The 20,310-nt window shown below is 68.1% G+C and overlaps 5 protein-coding genes across 5 annotated transcripts; 2 read left to right on the top strand and 3 right to left on the bottom strand.

Moving 5' to 3' along the window:
• Nucleotides 1–658: 658 nt before the first annotated feature.
• On the top strand, nt 659–3,251 carry CHLNCDRAFT_138842 (hypothetical protein; the record flags this gene model as incomplete). Its single annotated transcript, XM_005844522.1, has 5 exons — nt 659–1,569; nt 1,817–2,128; nt 2,334–2,449; nt 2,659–2,785; nt 3,011–3,251. 5 exons carry the CDS (start codon nt 659–661, stop codon nt 3,249–3,251), a joined length of 1,707 nt encoding a protein of 568 aa, XP_005844584.1.
• Nucleotides 3,252–3,892: 641 nt separating this feature from the next.
• CHLNCDRAFT_26858 (hypothetical protein) lies at nt 3,893–6,287 on the bottom strand (the record flags this gene model as incomplete). The annotated part of the gene is made up of 7 exons (XM_005844428.1): nt 3,893–3,983; nt 4,224–4,338; nt 4,563–4,659; nt 4,889–5,002; nt 5,195–5,316; nt 5,675–5,774; nt 5,955–6,287. Coding segments are annotated over 7 exons (972 nt in total), but the record flags the coding sequence as incomplete, so codon positions are not given.
• Nucleotides 6,288–7,319: 1,032 nt separating this feature from the next.
• On the top strand, nt 7,320–7,677 carry CHLNCDRAFT_15532 (hypothetical protein; the record flags this gene model as incomplete). Its single annotated transcript, XM_005844521.1, has 2 exons — nt 7,320–7,460; nt 7,582–7,677. Coding segments are annotated over 2 exons (237 nt in total), but the record flags the coding sequence as incomplete, so codon positions are not given.
• Nucleotides 7,678–8,166: 489 nt separating this feature from the next.
• Nucleotides 8,167–9,737, bottom strand: CHLNCDRAFT_138839 (hypothetical protein; the record flags this gene model as incomplete). The annotated part of the gene is made up of 6 exons (XM_005844427.1): nt 8,167–8,277; nt 8,385–8,582; nt 8,776–8,865; nt 9,040–9,159; nt 9,276–9,322; nt 9,587–9,737. 6 exons carry the CDS (start codon nt 9,735–9,737, stop codon nt 8,167–8,169), a joined length of 717 nt encoding a protein of 238 aa, XP_005844489.1.
• Nucleotides 9,738–13,942: 4,205 nt separating this feature from the next.
• Nucleotides 13,943–19,553, bottom strand: CHLNCDRAFT_138837 (hypothetical protein; the record flags this gene model as incomplete). Its single annotated transcript, XM_005844426.1, has 18 exons — nt 13,943–14,095; nt 14,279–14,405; nt 14,566–14,773; nt 14,869–14,963; nt 15,147–15,214; nt 15,386–15,458; nt 15,587–15,759; nt 15,932–16,020; nt 16,169–16,261; nt 16,458–17,085; nt 17,258–17,368; nt 17,778–17,907; nt 18,066–18,175; nt 18,342–18,479; nt 18,620–18,739; nt 18,939–19,067; nt 19,256–19,369; nt 19,485–19,553. 18 exons carry the CDS (start codon nt 19,551–19,553, stop codon nt 13,943–13,945), a joined length of 2,628 nt encoding a protein of 875 aa, XP_005844488.1.
• Nucleotides 19,554–20,310: the final 757 nt, after the last annotated feature.

Here is a 20,310-nt window from a genome sequence, read left to right as displayed (position 1 = left end):
GCCATTCATGGCCACGGCGCCCTTTGCGGCGAGGCGCTGGCGGCGGGGCGGCAGAAGAAAGTGCCTCGGCATGATCACTGGCGCTGGCGCGCAGGACCCCTGTTGATCCCTCAATTCTCTTCACCGGACCACACCACGCCTCTGTCGTGGATGGCCGACGCTCCAAGGGGCAGTGAACTGTTCCTCACTCCGACACAGCGCCCTCTCTGGGGCAGTCAACTGAGGCCTCTGGTCACGATCGCGCAGCCCCTGTGCGCAGAATCGAGCGCATGTGAAGCCAAAGGTGAGCGGTGCGGGCACCTGCTCGACTTCACAGTCAGCCACCCTCCTACTCTCCCTCGTACACGCAGCTGGCGTGTTGCCGCCCAGCCGGGTGCACCAATTATGACTTGGGGACATCGATCGAGAGGGCGCGGCACCTGGCCGAGCAGCGGAGCACGCTCCTCCGCGCCCGCACACACATGTGAGAACCCTGGCCCCTCCCACCGCCTTCCCACTGCCCTTGCAGGCTGAGAGGGGTAGCCCGCTCACGCCCCGGTACCCTCCTCGCCGCAGCGGTGCCTGCACTACAAACCCTCTGCCCCCCGCCGCCGCCCGTGCTGGCGGCGCCAGCGGAGCCTCTCCCACGCAGCCCAGCCGCCCTGCCGGCCACAGCAGCATGAAGCCTGGCGACAGCGGCCGCCCTGCGGCCTGCTGGGCGGCCCTGGAGGACTGCGGCGACTGTTTCGAGCAGGTGCTGGCTGCCCTGCAGCCCGCCGACGTGGCCGCCCTCCGCCTCGTGTCTCGTGGCTGGCGCCAGCATGTGGACCTGCTGCTGCACCAGCTGCAGCCCGCGGCCGGGGCGCAGCCCGCGGCGGTGGCGGCCACGTGGCGCCACCTGGCGAGGCTGCAGCTGGCCGCCAGCGCGCGCTCCGGGCTGCCGCCGCTCGACGCGCTGCCGGGGCTGCGCTGCCTGCGCAGCCTGGCGCTGCACGGGCCGCCCAGCGGCCTGGGAGAGCTCAACTGCCGCAGCCTTGCCCCGCTGGAAGCCATGCCTGGGCTGGAGGGGCTGGAGCTCAGCGGCCAGCTGCTGCGCCATGCCACCACGCTGCAGCAGCTGGCGCAGCTGTCCCGCCTTGCCCTGCACGGCTGCACGCTGGCCGGCTGGCACGGCAGCCTGCCCGCGCTGCTGCTGCCGCTGGCCCGCCTCGCCCACCTGCGCTTCTACGCGCCGCGCGGCGGCGGCGGCGGCGGCGGCGGGCCCACCCTGGCCGGCCTCAGCCGCCTGACCGGCCTGACCAGCCTGGAGCTGAGCTGCGAGGACGGCGCCAGCGACGGCACGTGCCGCGAGGCATCCGCCCTGCCGCGCCTGGCCAGCCTGGCCATCGAGCGCTGCGCCAGCCTGGGCAACGCCGCGCCCAGCGTTGGGGACGCGGGCCTGGAGGCCCTGGCTGCCGGCCTCGCGCCGCGCCTCACCAGCCTCGCGCTGACGGGGTGCCGCGGGGTGAGCGACCGCGGGGTGGCGGCGCTGGCGGGCTTGGCCCAGCTGCGGCGCCTGGAGCTGCGGTTAGGAGACCCCGCACCGCACGGGTGAGGCGCCTGGCAGGGAGACCTCCGCCTCTTGCCTGTGGCCTCTTGCCTTCCGCCGCCCTGCAGACCTTCTGCCGCCAGGCTGGGGCCTCGCGCGTGCATGCGTCGCCGCCTTGGGAGGGTGCTGCTCTGTCCAGCCGTTGGCTGGGTGGAGTGCAGGCCAGTCAGGGTGTGGGGATCCCCGGCTGAGCCTCCCCTCGCCGCCTTAGCTGCCTCTCCCTGCTCCCCATGCGGCGTGCATGTGCAGGCTGGCTGGGCGGGTGGGCGACGAGGGCCTGCGCTGCCTGGCGGATCTCACCCTCCTCCAGTCCCTGCACCTGGGCGGCGCCTGCGTGGTGGGCGAGCACGCCTGCTCCGCGCTCGGCGGCCGCCTCCGCGCCCTCACCAGCCTGCAGTTCAGCGATTGCCGCAGCCTGGGGGACGCGGCGCTGTACCGGCTGGCGCCGCTGGCGCCGGGCCTGCGCCGCCTGGGCCTCAACAACTGCGAGGGGGTGACCGACATCGCTCTGGCGGTGCTGCTCAAGGGCGCCAGCAGGCAAGCGCTGCGCCGCGCCGTGCCGTGCTGCGCTGCGCAGCGGTCCAGTTCGCGTGGCCCCAGGCTGCCAGGGTGCATGGCGGGCGGCAGGGGCACCCGGCGCAGGCTGGGGGCATGCCCTGTGTTTGCCCACATGCTTTGCGGCAGTTTTTTGCCGGCCTGCGGGTTCCCCGGCGTGTGTTGCGACGGCACTACGTGGTGACCCATCCCTGCGCCCCGCCTCCCGCAGGCTGAGCCACCTGGAGCTGGCCGGCTGCCACCGCAACATCACCGGCATCGGCCTGCAAGTGGGCAGCCTGCGCCGCCTGCGCCACCTCAACCTCGCCGGCTGCGACGCCATCACCGGTGCGCACCCACCCTGGCTGGCCATGGCTGGCCCTTGCATGCGCTGCCGCTGCTGCTGTTGTCCGTGTGTCAAGCACGCTTGCGCCCGCAGCCGCCTGCGTGCTTCGCAAGCTGGTGCCTGCTGCGCCAGCGGGGGATTGGTTTCTGCTCTCTCTCTGCACGCTGCACACCCACGGCGCGCGTTGCCCCATGCCCTGCCCCGCTTGCAGATGTCGAGATCGAGGCGTTGCTGCCGGCGGCGCAGTGCCTGGAGCACCTCAATCTGCGCGACTGCCGCGTGTCCGACCGCGCCTGCGCCCTGCTGGCCGCCTACGCGCCAAGCCTGCAGTGGCTGAGGTGGGGCGCGCCGCTGGCCTCCGCCCGGGCGCTCGCCTCCCCTGTCTCCCTCTGGGAGCCCCTGCTGCCGCCTGCCCGATCATTTGCATGGTTGTTTCGATCAATTGCATGGTTGTTTGTTTGTGCCTGCCACCGGGCCAGCCGCTCTGGCCTGCCCGCCCTGCCCTGGCTGGTGTGCTGCCTGATGCTCAGCACCCCGCCTCGCCCACCGCCCTGCCCCTGCAGCCTGGAGCACTGCCCGCGCGTCAGCAAGCAGGGCCTGGCGTGCCTGGCCGCGGGCCTGCCCCTGCTGCGCGAGCTGCACCTGGTGGGCACCGCCGTTCCCTCCGAGGCAGCCGCCCAGCTGCGGGCCACGCCCCGCGGCCGCCGCCTGCGCATCTCCACCTTCAAGCACTGCTGGTGGGTGCCCCCGGCGCCGCTGGACGGCGAAGGCGGCCAGCCAGTCGCCGGCGCCGGCCCCCAGTAGCCTGCAGCCCCCCGAAGCGAGCAAAACTTAGCGCAGGCCAGCAAGCCGGCTGCCAGATGCGGGAGCCGCCATGGGCTGTGCCGAGTAGCCCTGCACGCCACCAACCACACCCTCTGCTTCCAACGCAATCATTGGCGCCTGCCTCACTTTTGCACTCAATAAGCCAGTCAGCCACGTGCCATTCCTCGTCTGTGCGTTCTGAGGCTCCTCTTGGCGCAGCCTCAAGCCACAAGCCGCGCCACAGCGGGCCCGTGACAATGCGTCCTTTAGCCCAGTACCACCCATGTACCTCCCTCTCTCCCTTGCATTCTGCCGTGTACCCTCTGCATGCCTGCTGTGCGTCTGCTGCGGCAAGGCTCAATGCCCCGGGCTCGGCAGGCGCCATTGCGTCCGCCGGCCGCCTGTACAGATTCAAATCCAACCCTGCACTGCGCAAACTGTGTCTCCCATCTTTGATTGCTCCCTAGCGTCGTCTGTGTGCTCTCTTTTTTTGTTTCGAACGCCAGCTGTAACAGCTGGTGGCACGCCCAAACATAATTGAAATTAGGCCGTGCAGCAGGAGTGGACCGGGTCCGTAGATGCATCAGCCCTGCCGCTACTGGCTGCTTGCTGCTGCCCACCCCACAACAGCTGCCTGCTGCTCAGCCCATGGCATCCATGTCTTGCAGCACCTGCTGCAGCACCTCCTCCCCCAGAGGCACGTGCAGCAGCTCGGAGCCGTCCGAGGCGCGCCTGCAGGCCGCACACGGACAAGGCAGCGGACGCGGGTGGGGCAGAGGGCGGCGCGTGCGTCGCTGCGCTGCACGCCTTGAACCCTGCGGGCTGCCAGCGGGCCCCCCGTCCCCACACCTGACCACAGCAGGCCTCAGCGGCTGCCAGCCACAGCAGCAGGCAGCCAGCCCCTGCAGCATGCCGCAAGGCGCGAGCCAGCACGAGCCGCGGCCGCCCCGCCTCTGGCCCCGCCCTGCTCACTTGGTCTGCAGCAGCTCGTGGTCCCGGAATTCAGTGAGGAAGGCCTTGAGCAGCATCTCGTTAGACACCAGGAACCGCTCCCGGCACTGCTGGAACAGGCGCTGGAAGGTGACGCCTGTTGGGGTAGGGGATGGGAAGGGGTGGGGTGGGCGGGTGGGGCGTGCTGTATAGTGTGGTGTAAGTTGGTGGGCCATGGCCGTTGGGTGTGTGGTGGCAAGCGACAGGGTGGTGGCGACCATGCGGCCGTGGGTATGTCTGATGTGGGCAGGGCTGGGCTGCAAAAGCATGTGCGTGTGTGCGCGTGTGCGTGCCTGGCGCCTGCCTGCTGCTGCTGCTCACCCTGCTCGCCGGAGGGATCCAGCTGGGCGTCGGCCACGAGGCGGAACACCTCCCGCGCGCTGTGCGACAGGCTGGCCAGCACCACCGTCGCGCTCTGCTTGCTGCACTGCTCGCTGCGGCCCACCAGCAGGGAGGGGATGGCTGCGGCGGGGGCGGGCGGGCGGGAGGCAGGCAGGCAGGTGAGCGGCCAGGCGTGCAGGCACGGCTGCAATTGGAGCTGGCACTGCCAGCCGCGCATCGGCAGACCAACAGCAACTCTCGCCACCACAGCCGCCACAGCCGGCCGGCACCAGCTGGCGCATACCCCGGCCTGGGCCTCGCAACACCATCACTCCCGCCCTCGCTCCACCCCCTCTGCCCTCACCTGCATAGCCGACCTCCCGGTGGTACGGCTCGTAGTTGGTGGCGTTGTGCCACACCCAGGAGAAGCGGTCCCGCGTCTGCGCGCCGCAGTGGGGAGGCAGGACCGCAGGGGGCCGTCTGCCTTGCCCCTCCACAACACACACCACATGCGCGCGCGTGCGCACACACACACACACACGCGCACACACACCGCAACTGACGCGCACACACACAACACCGACGCACACCAAGCTACACTCACACAACACGCCTGACACACACACACACACACAACACACCTGCTGGTCCCAGAGCAGCGCAGCATTGACGTGGTCCACGCTGGCCGCCAGGTGCACGTTTGGCAGCGCCGCCAGCTCAGACAGCACCCGCTGCGCGCTGTGGTCGCGCAGGCCTGACACGTCAGCGGGGGTGGTGGGGCAGGGCGTGGGTAGGTGTGTGTGAGTGGTGACGGGGTATGTGGGGAAGAGGTTGCACGAGGTGCGGACGCTGCTCCCCAGCAGCCCAAGCCCAGCAGGCTGCTGCTGTCAACGACCAGCCTGCTGCAGCGGCGTCCAGCGCATGCTGCTCGGCGCCTGGCGCGCCCGCCCACCGCATGCTCCGCGCGCCTTCCCGCACTTTCCCCTCCTTCTTGCCCCGCCTGCGGCCCCGCCACGCCCCACCTCTATCACATACTCATCCACGCACCCCCTGCCTCCCGCATGACGCACCCCGGTGCACACACACACACACTCTCTCCCCAAGCCACCCACCGGGGCCGTCGATGTTGTGGAGCACCAGGTAGAGCCGCCGCTGGTCCCTGCCCACCAGCTCCAGCATGTCATCCTTGGAGCAGCCGCGGTAGTGAGCGGCCTTGGTGCCCTTGAGCGCCGCCGTGGCCTGCTGCAGGATCTGCGCGCAGGCGGGGCGGCGGCGGGGCGGGCGGTGGAGGGCGGGGAGGAGCGGGGCGGGGCGGGCCTGCATCGCCGCTGGCTGCCCGCTGCGGCGGCGGCGCTGCTGCGCTGCTGCCTGCTGCGCCGTACCGCCACATACCCAGCTCTGCCGGTCCCAGCAGGCCCAGCAGGCTTTCAACCGGGTCCAGCACGTGCGAGCAGGCGGCACCAGCCCGGCCCGCACCTGCTTGGCGGTGAGGCCCGGGTGCAGGCCGTTTACTGCCAGGCAGGCGCCGTCCCCGGTCTGCTGGCGGGCGAAGCGGGACAGCAGGTCGTGCTTGGAGCCGAAGCCGTAGAGCAGCAGGGAGTTGCCGGCGCGCAGCTGGGCCCACCAGCGGCCAAACTGCGCATGCTGGCGGCGGCGCAGGGCCGCCTTGGATTCGGGGTGCCGCTCCGGCAGCGAGGCCAGCAGGTCGCGCAAGCCGCCCTCCTCGCCCGCCGCAGCACCCACGTCCAGCTGCAGGTCGGCCAGCGTGCGGCTGCTGCCCGCCGCCTGCTGGTGGGAGAAGAAGGAGCTGACGAGGCCGCCGGCGCCGACGGCGGGGCCCGCGGCGGCGCCCGTGGGGCGGCGCACCCGCTTGAGCCCGCCCTGCTCCTGCAGGCAGGCAGCGGCCGGCGGAGCTGTGTGTGGTCAGGGGGAGTGGGCCTGACTGTCTGCAGAGGCAGCAAGTGAAAGTGAAAGTGATCACGCTGCCCACCTCGTCCTCTGAGCAGCTGCTGCCGGGCTCCTCCTGCACCACCGGCAGCTTCCGCTTCTTGCTGCCCCGCTTGCCCATGCCGCCTGCTGCTATCCAGAACCGTGCGGTGGCTGTCTGGAGCTGTGCAAGGCTGGGGGTCGATAGAACAACTTGATCGACTCTGCAGCCTGCCAAGATCGATTGAGTACAAGAGGCAGCCCTAAAGGCTCCCTTGAATCTTGATGTCCAGCGTGGCGAAGATGGAATCCCCCATCGAGTGCTGGGCTGACCTCCCTGGTCTCGAGCATTGCAGCGTCCGCAGCATTCGTCCTGCGAGCCGACGAGCGCCTCCGAGAGCGTCGGCCGGCCATCGCTTCTGGCAGCTTGCAGGCCCGAGCCCCGGCTTGGTGGATTGATACTGCACGGCTTCAGCACCCCATCCCGCGCCCACGATGCAGGCGGCAGCAGTCATGCAGCCCGTGTGGGCCAGCCTCCCGCAGCGCGCCAGCCTTCCCCGTAGCAGCAGCAGCAGCAGGGCGGTGCTGTCGGTGCGCTGCAGCAGCGCAGCGGCGGGCGCCGGCCGCCCGCCGCTGCCCACCGCCCCGCTCCTGCGCCTGACGGCGGCAGCGGCGGGCCTGGTGCAGCGCGGTGCAGCGGCGGCCCGCGCGGCGGCCGCCGAGGCGGCGCGCCAGACGGCGGAGCAGGACATCAACGCCCAGATCCGCGCGAGCATGAAGCAGATGCGCATGCTGGCGCTGGTGGCGCCCTTTACCGCCGCCTCGGGCAGCACCGACACCTTTATGATCATCACCCGCGCCGTCGCCTCTTTCATCAAGCTCTACCTCCTCCTGCTCTTCGTCCGCGTGCTGCTGTCCTGGTTCCCCACCTTCCAGTGGTGGGAGCAGCAGCCCTTCTCCGCGCTGCGCCAGGTGGGCGGCTCTGCAGCCTTGCAGGCAGCAGCTGCGCACCCGCCGCGTGCTTCGCACCTGACTACCATCTCCACCCACCCACACACACACACACTCCCCGCTCTCCTCTCCCCTGCCGCAGGTCACCGACCCCTACCTGAAGCTGTTCAGCGGGCTGGTGCCGCCGCTGCTGGGCTCAATCGACCTCACCCCGCTCTTCGGCTTCTTCATTTTGCAATTCCTGGCTGGAGCTCTGGATGTGGCGGATGACGAGACCCGCTACTGGTGAACCGGGTCCGCCGTGCAGGGTTCAAAGAGCGAGAAAAGACAGGGCTGCATCTATCTCTCTCCTTCGATACAACCCCTTCCCCCGCTTCACCCGCCCCATGCTTCTCATGCTCCCCACAGCTTTTCGTTGTTTTGCCGCTGCCCCCTCATGTTGCCGCGTGAATGTCAGCGACATGACATTGCCGCCCTACCAGACCAGATACGCACACAGCAAGGGAAAGGCGCCAAAAAGATGAGAGGCTCAGGGAGCCACTGTGCAGGGCAGGCGAGCTGGCAGCGGTGCACAGCTGTACAATGATGAAAAATCACTAATGCACATGAAGTAGGACACTACGTTTGAGCTGCTGCTGACAGAAGATGCGCATGACACATGGGAGGCACGGCCCTGCTCAGCGGCGCCTGCCAGACGCAGGCTGGCGCTCGAGCTGGGATGGTCGGCTCAGGTGCCGGCTGCTGGCAGTGCCACGCCAGCCGCGTGCAGAGCGGTACGCACAAGGGCCGCTGCTGCACTGTACTGCTGTCGGTGCAGGAGGCGGCACAGGCACTCCTCCTGCAAGCAATTGCACAAGGGGACTCACATCATGCATCAATGGCACAGCGGGTGAAACCAAGGCATCCAAGGCAAATGCCAGATTGGGCTGGAGGCAGCAGACGCACCTGTTCAGGTGGTAGCGAGGGCAGGCCGATGAAGGATGCTGCCAGCTCTGGGGTCAGCCCGGCCGCAGCCGCCGCAGCATGCTCTGTTGCATCAAGCAGCAGGGAATACAGGTTCTGCTGCTGCTGCTGGGGCTGGGGCAGGGTTGGCGGATGCTGGGCCTGCTGCTGCTGCTGCTGTGGCGGCGGCTGGTTCGAGAGCTGCTGGAGTGCGGTGGGAGGCTGCTGATGCAGATGCAAAGGCCGCTGGAGTGGCCCGATTGCCTGCTGCAAGTCTGTGCTGCAAGCTTGTTCTTGCTGAAACCAGACTGTAAGCCCACACAAGCTGGTGTAGGGAGAGGGTCTGCTGATAGGGCTGGTGCTGGTGATGGCGTGGGCTGGGGGTCTGCTGCACCTGTGCCTGCACTAGCTGCTGCGGCGCCAACTGCTGCACCAGCTGTGGGGCGTTCTCGGGCTGGTGCTGTGACTGCTTGCGCTGAAAGTGCTGCGGGGATGAAGTTGGTGCGCCAGCTGGAGTGGTGGCAGGGGTAGGCGGTGAGGCAGGAGGCTGCAGATCTGGTTTGTCCGGCGTTGCTGCCTCCCACTGATGCCGCTGCCGCTTGGCGGCTGGCTGCAAGGCGCCCTCATCATCCTCCCCCTCCTCCTCCCAGTCATTCACCCCATCGCCCTCGTCCGGATAGCAGGGCCGCTTCTCCGTAATGCGCTGCCCTGCAGCAGCAGCCGGGCCCCCAACAGGGGTGATGGCGCCCTCCGCTGCTGCAGCACCGCCCACTGGCAACTGCCGGTTGGATGCCACGGCCTGCTGGCCGCCTGCTCCTGCTCTCCCTCCTCGCTGTCGCTGCTGCTCCCAGAGGGGTCGCCACATGCTGCCCGCTGCCGCCGCTGGCGCCTGACCGTCTCGTAGGCCTTGTTGCAGCAGGGCTGGCACAGCCACTCCTCGCCTGTGGCCGGGTGACGAAACCAACGCGGTCGAGCATGGGAGCTGGGGCCGGGCCTGGCCGAGCCGCACTGCAGGCATCGCCGCTCTGCGGGCGGCAGCGCTTGCCGGTTCCGCTCCCGGCGCTCCAACGCGCGCCTGGCTGGCAGCTGCGACGCATGGTTGTGTACATACTGCCAGCATGCATGGCACAGCGGAGCGCGGGTGGTGGGGTGCCAGCGCCACCGCTTGCCACCAGTGGTGGTGCTGCTGCAGTGCGAGCACTGACGCTGCTGCTGCTGCGGGTCTCCCTCTGTGCCCTCCTCCTGCTGGCTGTCCCCTGCTCCTGCTCCTTGCTGCTGCTCGGCCTGGCGCTGCTCATGCAGCCCCAGCCAGCTTCCTGCTGCCATCAAAGCACTGCCGCCGGCAGTGGCAGCCATGGAAGGGCTGCCAGGGCTGGGCTGCGCTGCGGCAGCAGTGGCAGCAGGGACCGCTGAGCCTGGTGACGTGGCGGCACCAGATGCCCCAGGCTGGGAATGCCTGTGCGCCTGCAGGCGCGGGTCCCTGCTGCTGCGCTGAGCCAGCGGCAGAGGCTGCTGCTGCCACTGCTGCTGTGCCGCTGGCTGGGGATTGGCCGAGGACTGGCCAGCTGCGGCTCCTGGGCTTGGGCCTGGCAGGGCTGCCGGTGCTTCATCCTCGCCCGCCGTGGCCGCTGCCTCTCCCGGAGTGGCGCCAGCATGGCCGCTCCACATCTGCTTCCTCCCGCACCCAACAACGGCTCTCACACACTGCGCAGGGAGGCAAGCAGCCCTGGCGACTACAGAAGTCCCCGCAGCTCGGAGCCTTGGCAAATCCCTCTGGCCCCTGCGTGACTGCCCTGGTCCACACAAGGTTGTGGCAGCACACCCAGAAGCAGGCCTCCAAGAGCAGCCCTGGCAGATCCGAACCCACCTCGCTGTTGCCTGCTATCGAGCCACAGAAACACCAATCAGGCAACCGACACAGCAAGGGCGCTGCCAAGCAGGCTCTGGGAGGCCCTATGGTGGGGGCCCAGCTGGCGGCAGTACAGCTGTACATAATTGGAGGCATCACCTGATTCAGCTGCCAGCAGAAAAAGCGAGCTATGCCTTGATGTTGGCTGGTTCTGCGACAGATAGATCTCATTGTGCACATGTGGCAGGGCTGGCAAGTCCAGCAAGAAGTTGCAGCAGGGTGGGGAAGTGCAACAGGGCAACACAGGGCAACAGCAAGCGGTGAATGAGGCTAGGGGCCCGTGACAGCCTCTGACGCGCCCTCAGCACACTCCCTCACAAACTTCGCATGCGAAGGCAAAGCGGGTCAGGTCAGCTCCGTGGCCGTTGCCGCCAGCACCGCACCGGCAGTTGAAGCCTGCTGCCTGTGCCTGCTGCATACGGGGCAGGCCAAGCATCCGGGGGTGGTAACTACCCAGCTCCTCACCCTCGAACTGTGAACTGTTACAGCCATTTCTGCTCCAGCGCTCAAGCTGCTGCTGTGGCTTACAATGATTGACGCACCCAGCACTGCCTGCGTATCCGAAGTGGCAGAGGCGGTGGGCATAATGAAGAAGAAGTCATTTTGGAAAGAAATTCTGGGTTGGAAGAGCGGGAAAACAAGGGTGGAGTGAGGCTGGAGAAAGAGAAAACCATCGAACGGCCATCCACGCTTACTGCAGGTTTATTTCGCCTGAGCGGCTCCAGCTGGAGTCGTCAGTGTAGGCGGCAGCGCACATCAGCGCCGCGTCGGAATCTGCCGGGCCTCTTGGATGGTGCCGCGCCAGCCGGTCACATTTGCAAACACTACTTGGGGGGCTGTGGCCAGAGGGTCCACCGTCTCGTCAGCCTTGAACCTGGGGTAGACAATCAGCAGCACATCCCTGCAGCGGCAGGCGGCAGGGGCGGCAAGGGAGGCACACACACGTGGGATGCGGTCCCAGCGGCGGGTCGCCTGCCCCACACGCCCGCCAGCCAGCCAGCAGGCCGCAGCGCGAGCTGCGATAAACTCACTGCCGGGTGGCGGGCTTGAGGATGGTGCCTTTGCACTTGGAGAAGTAGCAGCGGGTGAGCGGGTAGGCCTTTGGGAACACCTTGGTCCAGTAGTCGCACACCTCGGTGCCGGGCGGGCACACAGTGAGGGCGACATCCCTCGGTGCCACCATCACCATCACCGGCTGCTCGGCCCGCACCACCCAGGTCGCCTTGGTGAGCCCTGCAGCGAGGGCAGGAGCGCATGGACTCGACCGGGCGGGGCGCATGCGGCAGCGGAATGCCGGCAGCCAGACAGGGGAGCAGCTGCGCCCGGCCAGCAGGCAGGCCAGCACGGCAGGTGGACAGCGAGGCGCTCGCACCCTCCAGCTCGAACCCCGTCTCGCGATACGTCTTGGGGTTGTCGCCGGGATATAGCAAGTAGCCCGGCTGCGCCATAGGGAAGGTGCCGCCGCTCCTGACCAGGCGATTGCCTCGTGTGTTGCTCGCGCCCGGCCCTTTGCATGGGTGCTCTGCACCGGTGGGAGGTCGGCAGGCCGGCGCTTTCAAAGTGCTGCGCCGGGTGGTGGGCAGCACACCCTCCCGCCCTGGCACGCTTGGCGCCGCGCCTGGCTCGCGCGTGCAACAGCCCAGCACGATGCGGCGCTGCGCTGCCGCGCGGCCGCCCCACCTCTCCACCCCAACAGAGAACAGCCAGCCAGCCGCACTCTCGGTGCACAGCTGTCGGCCACCTCACCTGTCAGCCGCACGCTGTAGCGGAAGGGCGGGTTTGCTGCGACGCAGCGCCGCTCCTTGTTGTTGAGGCACTGCTCGTTGCCTGGCGTGTCCAGCTGCCGGATGATGCCCTTGTCCTGCGCACACAGCAGGCCAGCGCCGGCAGCAGCGCCCATTGAGTGCAGTTGTTGCGCAAGGCCAGGCACGGGTGCCCGGCACGGGTGCCCGGCACGGCAGGCTGGCGCGCTGCAAGCAGCAGCAGCAACAGGATTGGCACGAGGGGCCGCGAAGGGGGCAGGCCCCACCTCTGTCCATATGTCCCGCATCGACACCGTCCACTGCAGCATGAAGCTGTGGTGCAGGGTGAAGTTGCAGCGCGTCGCGGGCGGCTTGACGATGCAGCTGGCGTCGGGCTGCCAGCCCCCGGGCAGCCACGCGCCGTCGCGCCGCCCCAGTTCATCCACCTCGCCGTTGCTCATGGCTGAGAAGTACGCCATGCTGTACTGCGGGGAAGCCACGCGGTACTCGTGCGTTATGGCGCACACCCGGGCATCCACCCGGTCGCTGAACATGTTTGGGTTGTTGATGCCTGCAGCAGGGAGCGGGGCGGGGAGGCAAGGGAGGTGCCATTCGTCCTCGAGCATGATGAAGGAGGGCAGACAGTGGGTCCTAAGACGGCCTACGCCGTGCGTCCCCACGCTCCCCTTGGACGGCCTGCCACTACCTAGCGTGAAGTTGAACTCCCGCGTCCGCTCCCCCGCCGAGTTCCTGCCGTTCCAGGTGCAGCTCTCCAAGTCTGCAGGCGAGCAGCACGCCGTGCAGGAGGTAAAATGTTTTGGAGCCAGCAGCGCCGCCGGCCAAGCATGCATGCCTTGAGCCGTGTGCATGCCTGCCCCTGGGCCGCGCCTCCCCACCCTCGCACCTGAGCCGTCGTACCAAGAGTCGGCGATGGTGGATAGGCAGGCGGCGCGGCTGGTCTGCCGCTTGCAGCGCCGGCAGAACCGCTGCTGCTGTGGCAGCAGCCGGTCGTTGCACGACAGCGGCAGGGTGTTGTTCACTAGGTAGAAGTCCGTCTTGGGCACAAACGGCGTGTACACGAGCTTGGTCCATCTGCATTGCGGCGTCAGCAGCTTGCTCAATTGTTGCCGCCACTGGTCGGGACGGCGGCGACCCGAGCGGCGCCGCAGGGGGGGCCGCGGTGCGGGAGTACGCCTCTGCGGGTTGCAAACCACCGCCTTACGGGGACTTTGCAAGCACAACGCTGCGGGAAGCGGCGCCGCTCAGGCTCTCAGCATGTAAGGCCGGAGGTGAAGGGGGGGCCCACCCTGCGGCCGGCGGCCAGGCATCACTTGCGTTCACTCACACGCAGTCGTCCGCGTCCTTCTCGAGGTCTGCCAGCTGCTGGGCCCCGACCTGAGCTATCAACGCTGCGGCTGCAACTATGGCGAGCGCTACTCGTTTCGTCCTTCGCGTCATGGTGTTTACCGAGTTTCGGGAGCTGGGGGTGGCCTGTGATGTGATCTGTGGGATGTGGCGAGCCAGGCAGAAACTGCCACCTGGCACCCAGCAGTCACACAACAGTACGTCTCCAAGCAGCCTCCGGCTGCTCTCTGATTGCCCTCTGCATAATCATGAGGTGGGGAATGAATGGACAGCTCGCTCACTCGTTGCGGGCGCACATGGGGCTTTACCAATTCACAGCAGCTCCTCAAGCCAGAGTAGCCAAACATAATGTGGCTGTCAATGTAGGGCATGACTGTGCAGTTCACCTCCCCTCCAGCAGCAGCATGCTGTTACCGACGTTCCCAATCACTAGGCAAGGAAGCAGCAGCTTCTGGCACCAGCCAGCGCCTCTGTGCAACGCGGCGCATGTCTGCCGCAACCGTGTCGGACGCCGCATGCGCCAACTGCGCCTTGCCGCCGCGCCGTTACAGCCGCGCCTGCCTGGCCCCAGCCAGCTCCAGCTTGGCAATCGTCTCCAGGTGCACCACGTCGGGACCGTCCGCCAGGCGCAGCGTGCGAGCCCCCGCAAACATGTGTGCCAGCGGTGTCACGTCGCTCACGCCCGCCGCGCCGTGCACCTGCGGCACCGGCACACCCAGGAAATCGATCGATTGATGGCAGCCTGGCAGGCAGGGCGACGGGAACGGCACCCCAGGGCGCAAATAACAGAGCTGCGAGCGTCACCAGCGCCTGTAGTCTGCCGGATACCGCGGCTCCCTGGCTCCTCTGTTCAGCCACCCCCGCTCCCAGCTGCGCCGCACCTGGATGGCTCTGTCGATGATGGCCACCACGGTGGACGGCGCCAGCGCCTTGGCCGCCGCAATCTGGCCGCGCGCGGCCTTGTTGCCGACGCGGTCTAAAGAATGCGCCGCCTGCAGCACCACCAGCCTGCCGCACGGCAGGCAGCGGCACGCGGAAGAAGAGGCCTCAAAACCCAGGGCAGTCGAACATGCGATGCGCGGCGCTGCGAGCTAGAAGCGCGGGGGCTGCGACACGGCGCCAAGGCACCCCAACCCCAAACCTGGCCCTTGTGCCAGCTGGCGCTCACCTGGCCGCATCCAGCTCGATCCTGCTCCGCGCAATGTCCAGGCGCACCGACTGGTGGCGCCACAGCTTCTGCCTGAAAGCAGTCCTTTCTTCGGAGCGCTGCACCATAAGCTCCAGCGCCCGCTCCCCCATGCCCACCAGGCGCATGCAGTGGTGCAGGCGGCCGGGGCCCAGCCGCCCCTGCGCTATCTCGAAGCCACGCCCCTCGCCTGCACATGCGCGCGCATGCCAGCAAACCTGATCAACCCGTCTCTTGGTTGCGTAAGACTGTCGAGCAGCAGCCCACAGCGGCAGCCCAGCTCACCCAGAATCATGTTGGCTGCCGGCACCTGCACGCCGTCAAACACAATCTCCGAGTGGCCGTGCGGCGCATCGTCAAACCCAAACACCGGCAGCGGCCTGCACGGGGCGGGCAGCGGCGCGAGCCGCAGCGGGAGCAGCAGCAGTTCAGCTGGGGTGCAGCCCAGCACATGAGGCCCTGGCAGACGTGCCTTGTGGCCCAGGCAAACCAGAACCTTTTGGAGGAAGAGGCCACAAAATCCCAACCAGAGGCCACAAATTTCCTTTCAAAACGCCGCTGACCTGACAATGGTGACACCAGGCGAATCCATAGGCACCAGCACCATCGATTGCTGCTGGTGCGTGGGCGCCTGCAGGCAAGCAGGCAGGCAGGCAGGCAGGCAGGCAGGCAGGCAGGCAGCATGCGGCTCTGATGCCCAGAGCAAGCGCCAGCAACTGAGCACATGCAGGGACACAGTCTACCCGCCCCGCCTTGCCACAGCCGCACAGCACTTCACACCGCACACCACACACCAGCTCACCTGGGGGTCTGTTTTCCCCATGAAAATGGCCACCTTGCAGCGAGGGTCGCTGGCCCCAGATGCCCACCACTTCCTGCGGCTCGGGGTCCAGTAGAACACAAGGAAGCAGGGTGCACAGCGGCTTGAGGCCAGCAAAAACACGGCTCGAGGCCCGCAGCCGGCAACCGGCAGCACAACAACACGCCGGCGGGCCTGCCCCACCTGCCGCTCAGCACATAGCTGTCTCCCTGGCGGCTGATGCTGGAGGTGATGTTGGTGGCATCTGAAGAGGCCACCGCAGGCTCAGTCATGGCGAAGCAGCTGCGCATGTCGCCCCGCAGCAGCGGCAGCAGCCAGGCACGCTGCTGCTCGCGCGAGCCGTAGCGAGCCAGCACCTGCGGGGGAGGCGCAGCAGGCAGGGAGGCAGGGAGGCGTGGGCGCATGCCGTGCCGGCAGCTGCTAACCACACGGTTGGTATACGTGTGGATGTGCGAGCAGGTGGCCCCACCCGATCAACCAGCGAGTGCCATCAGCCCAGCCCTTGCCCCTCCTGTCCCCCTTACGCACCTCCATGTTGCCGGTGTCGGGCGCAGAGCAGTTGAAGCACTCTGGCGCCCACACGCTGCGGCCCATCACCTCCGCACAGTGCGCATACTCTGCAGCAGGCGTGGGGCGGCGCGGGGCGGGGCGGGGTGTGTGCAGGTCAAGCGGCAGCTCAGCCAAACCGCCGGTGTTTGTGTGCCCTTGCAACGTTGAGTGGGCGCTGCGCCTGCTCCCCTCTGCATGTGCGTCCTCCCTTCGCACCCAAATTGGTCAGCCCAGGGCCCAGCAGCAGGCGCTGCTCGTCGCCAGAGGCCGCCGCCTGCCGCACCAGCGGTTCCAGCGCTGCCGCCATGTCTGCACCAGGGTACGGTCGGGCAGGCAGCGCAGCAGCGGCGGCAGGGGTCTGGGCGACCGGCTGTACTGCACCACGTACCGCAGCAGGTCCTGCTGCCCACCAGCGGGCACGCATGCATGCATGCCAAAGCCCGGCACCAACTCCAATGCCCGATAGCGCCCAGGTGGCTTTCTTTGTATAAACAGATTTGCGCACCTGCGGGCAGCCACAGGTTCCACAGACCCTGCCGCTTGGCCTCTGCCTTGAGCCGCTCTTGCACCGGGTGGATGATCCAGCGCTGGTCGGACATGGCATGGCCATTCAGCGCAGCCTCTGCAGGGTAGACATGGTCCCGCATGAACCGCTGCAGCCTGCGCAGCAGCGGCTGCACGCGCGGCGACGGGCCCAGCCCGGTGGTCGCCACCCCGGCGGCGGCGGCGGCGGTGGCCGCGGGGCTGCCGGCGGCGGTTGGCTGCTGGCGCACGCCTCTGCTGCTGCTGCTGCTGCTGCTGCTGCTGCTGCCGCGGCTGCTGGTGGGCGCCACCCGGGCGGGCAGTACCCTGTCAGCTTCCTCCAGCGCCGCCGCCGCCGCGCCTGCTGCCTGGCGCCACTGCGGGCTGGGGTTGGCGTACTCCTCCAGAGGGTTGCCAGCCAGGATGTTGGGGCTGTCGTCTGGCAGCGCGCTGGGATGGGTGGGGTTGGCGTAGGGCTCAGCGGGGGTGCCCATCAGGTGGCTGCCGCCGCTGCTGGTGAGGCTGCTGCTGGAGCTGCCTTGCTTGTGCAGAACCCCCGCAATCTGCAGCCCCTTGCAGGCCAGGCTGCGAACCACAGAATCAGCCCCGACCTGCAGGCAGCGGAAGGGAGTAGGCCGGTAAGCAGGGGCCGCAGCACAAGAACCTCTGGTGGCCCAAGCAGCAGCGGCAGCAGCAGCCTGCCACAACGACGGGATGGTGGCGAGCGGGAAGAGCGTGCAGCTGCTGCGGCTGCGGCGGCGGCACGAGAGCGGCGGGCGGCACCTGGGCTGCGATGCGGGAGGATGCGTTGCCCTGCGCCGCCCGGGCGCCCACCCCAGCCAGGATGGCGGCCAGGCGGAAGATGGAGAGGGCGAGGTAGAAGGGCCATGAGGCCTGCAGGGGGGCGCAGGAGACCGACGGTATGTGCGGTGAAGTGCAGTCGCAGAGGGGAACAGGGTCAGGCCGGGAAGGGCAGCCAGGCAGCAGCCAGGCATGTGCAGGCTGCTTGCCTGGAGGGGGTAGGGCAGGCTGCGGGCAGCGCAGTACTGCTGAATGTACTGCTGCTCCTCTGGGATGCCAGCTGGCAGCGGCCGCGGCAGGCTGACCAGGGTGGGGATGTCCTGAGGCAGCGGAATCAGCAGCAAGCGCGGTGTGAGCAGGCCTGCGATGGCCGGCATCGCCCATGCCGGCAGGCAGGCATGCGGCCGGCACAGAGCAGCCGCCGGCTGCCCATGGTCGCCGCCTCGCCAGCCGCGGTGTGCGCTACAGCATGTGGGCGAGCGTGTGGCTGGCAGGGACCCACCGCCGGCAGGTGGTAGGGCAGGCAGTTGTAGGCGAGGTCGGCCAGCGGGTCCCCCAGGGTGGAAAGCTCCCAATCCAGGACCGCCAGCACGCGGGACGGGTCGGCAGAATCAAACACCAGGTTGTCCAGCCTGGCACGGCAGGAGGCGGGGTGGGCGGGCAGCACACGTGGAGGCGGCGGGGTTGGAACGGGTTGGGACCTGGCCTGGGTGGAAAGAAGTGAAGTACTCCCAAGAAGTACACCCCAGCCACACCCAACCCAACCATGCACATCCCAAAGCGCCTCCACCTGAAGTCGCCGTGCGAGACGCGGGTGCCGGCGGGCTGGTCGTCTGTGGGCGGGACGTTGGCCTCCAGCCAGGAGTGGAGCTGCTGCATCTCAGGCATCGGCGCCTGGCCCTGCACAGCAACAACGCGTGAAGGGAGGGGGCGGCAGAATGCATACAGTAGTGCTGTGGTCAAGGCCATGGTTGCCAAGGCAGGCAGGCGCAGCAGCAAGGGAGCAGCCAAGAGCACACAGCTGCCTGCCCGTCAGCCCAGCCACGGCGAAGGGCGCCCTGCTCACCTGCGCCACGCTCTGCGAGTACTGCTGCCCCCAGCGCCACACCTGGCGCCGGTTGTAGCCGCTGGGCTTGCCGTAGCCCTGAAGGCCCACCTGCCCCGGCTGCACGCTGTGCAGGGCGGCCAGCGTGCGTGCCATGGCCTGCATACGCGTGTGTTGCAGGGGGGGATGCGTGGGTGGGTTCCTGGCAGTGGAGGAGCTCATGCGCAAGCAAGCAGCAGTGCCAGCCAGACAGAAAACAAGCAAGCAAACAGGCAAGCAGGTCGGCTTGCCTGGTACACGGCGGTGCGCTGGGCGGGGGCCATGCCTGGCAGCGAGGGCTCTGTGAAGATGCGGCCCCTCACATGCTCCATGACGTAAAAGGGGGTGCCCAGCACGCTGGCATCCTCGCACAGGCACAGCTGTGGGTGGAGGGGCGGCAGAGTTGACTGGGAGCTGGGTGGCTGGCTGGCCCCGGCAGGTGGCTCCTTCCGGCAGCAAGGGGAGTGTGTACAAAGAGGGCGAACAGGACAGCTGCACCGGAAAGCCACAATGCAGAGGCTGGTGGGGCTGAGGTGTGCTGCACGGCCAGACACTGCAGCGGCGGGCTCCTCTGCTCACCACGCGTGGCACCGGCACCGGCGTGGCCTGCAGCGCTGCTAGCACCCGGAACTCTCGCTCCACGGCGTGCGCCGACGGCAGCACCCGGCCGGGCGGCTTCTTGCGAAGCACGTAGCTGGCGCTGCCGGCCTGCGGGAGCGGTAGAGCAGCGGCAGAGGTGCATGGTCAATCGGCGCGTCCAACAGGAGGTGCACAGAGCCAGGACGACCTGTCACAGAAAAGCAGGAGGTGCAGAGAGCAAGGGCGGCCCGAGGAAGGAGAGCAGGGGCGCATGCAGGTCCAGATGCATGTCGCCCCAGCTGGGCAGCCGAACACACCTTGACCAGATACGTTGGGTTGGACTGGCCATGCGAGAACTGAAACACTTCCAGGCGGTCAGCATCTGGGGGGAAGTCGCTGACAGTGGCAGCCAGGTAGCGCCGCAGCGCCGCCTGCACACATTCGGAGGAGAGGCGGTGGCAGGGGCGGCGGTGGCGGTGCAGCCTCAACCCACAGCCAATTGGCAGCGCCCCCGCGTCTCGTGATCTGCTGGCACTCCTAACTCACCTCGTCAATGCGCAGGGCGGGGGCCTGCGGCACCAGGCCGCTGGCTGTGTCGAGCACCTCCTGCACCATGCCTCGGCAGCCCGAAGGGCGCTGTGCGAGATTGAATCTTGCTAGTGAGGTTGAACACCAAGGTTTGGTGCAGAATGAGGCGTGCGGGCGCCAGTCGGGCCAGCTGGATGGCGCCCTGCTGTGCTGCGCTCCCATCAAGCTTGTGCTCGTAATCTCAATACGCTATTGCCTGTGCAGCTGCCATCGCATCTAGTGGGCAGCTCCGCACCCCGCCAAGCCACAAGTGCGCACTTGCAACTCGCCAACTTGGGCTTGCAGCGGGGTTTTCCTTAGCTCGGGTAGGCGCTTCGAATACAGGCATGCGTGTAGGAGCTCGCTGCCAAAGTTGTGGCGAGCGCCTTGCCCCCCCCCCTCGTCGCCCACCACCTGATGGTGCCGGCGGCAGCAGGCCGCAGAGGCGTGCCTGTGGTGAGCATTGCAACCACGACCCTGTACACCGCTGCAGAGCACCATGGACGACGAGTCCATACCGCTGTCCCAGCTGGCCAATGAGGCCTTTAATCCCGTGGCGCCGCACGGCCTGACCCAAGACGCTCCCCTGGCCGCCGCGCCGCCAGGCGCCATCCTCCCAACCGATTTTGCCGCTCTGGGTGCTGAGCTGAGGGTTAACGGCTGCGGCGCCGGGCCCGGACCCGGCAGCGAGGCGGCCGCGGCAGCAGCAGCAGCAGCAGCGGGCCCGCGGCGGCTCAACAAGAACGGCAAGCTGTTCCAGGGTGGTGCCTGGACGGCCCTGCCCCGTGCGTCGTGGCCCCCCCCC

Source organism: Chlorella variabilis (assembly GCF_000147415.1).
Source record: "Chlorella variabilis unplaced genomic scaffold CHLNCscaffold_22, whole genome shotgun sequence".
Classification (NCBI taxonomy): domain Eukaryota; kingdom Viridiplantae; phylum Chlorophyta; class Trebouxiophyceae; order Chlorellales; family Chlorellaceae; genus Chlorella; species Chlorella variabilis.
The sequence above is the reverse complement of the archived record's forward strand: the minus strand, read 5'-3'. Positions and strand labels throughout refer to the sequence as shown.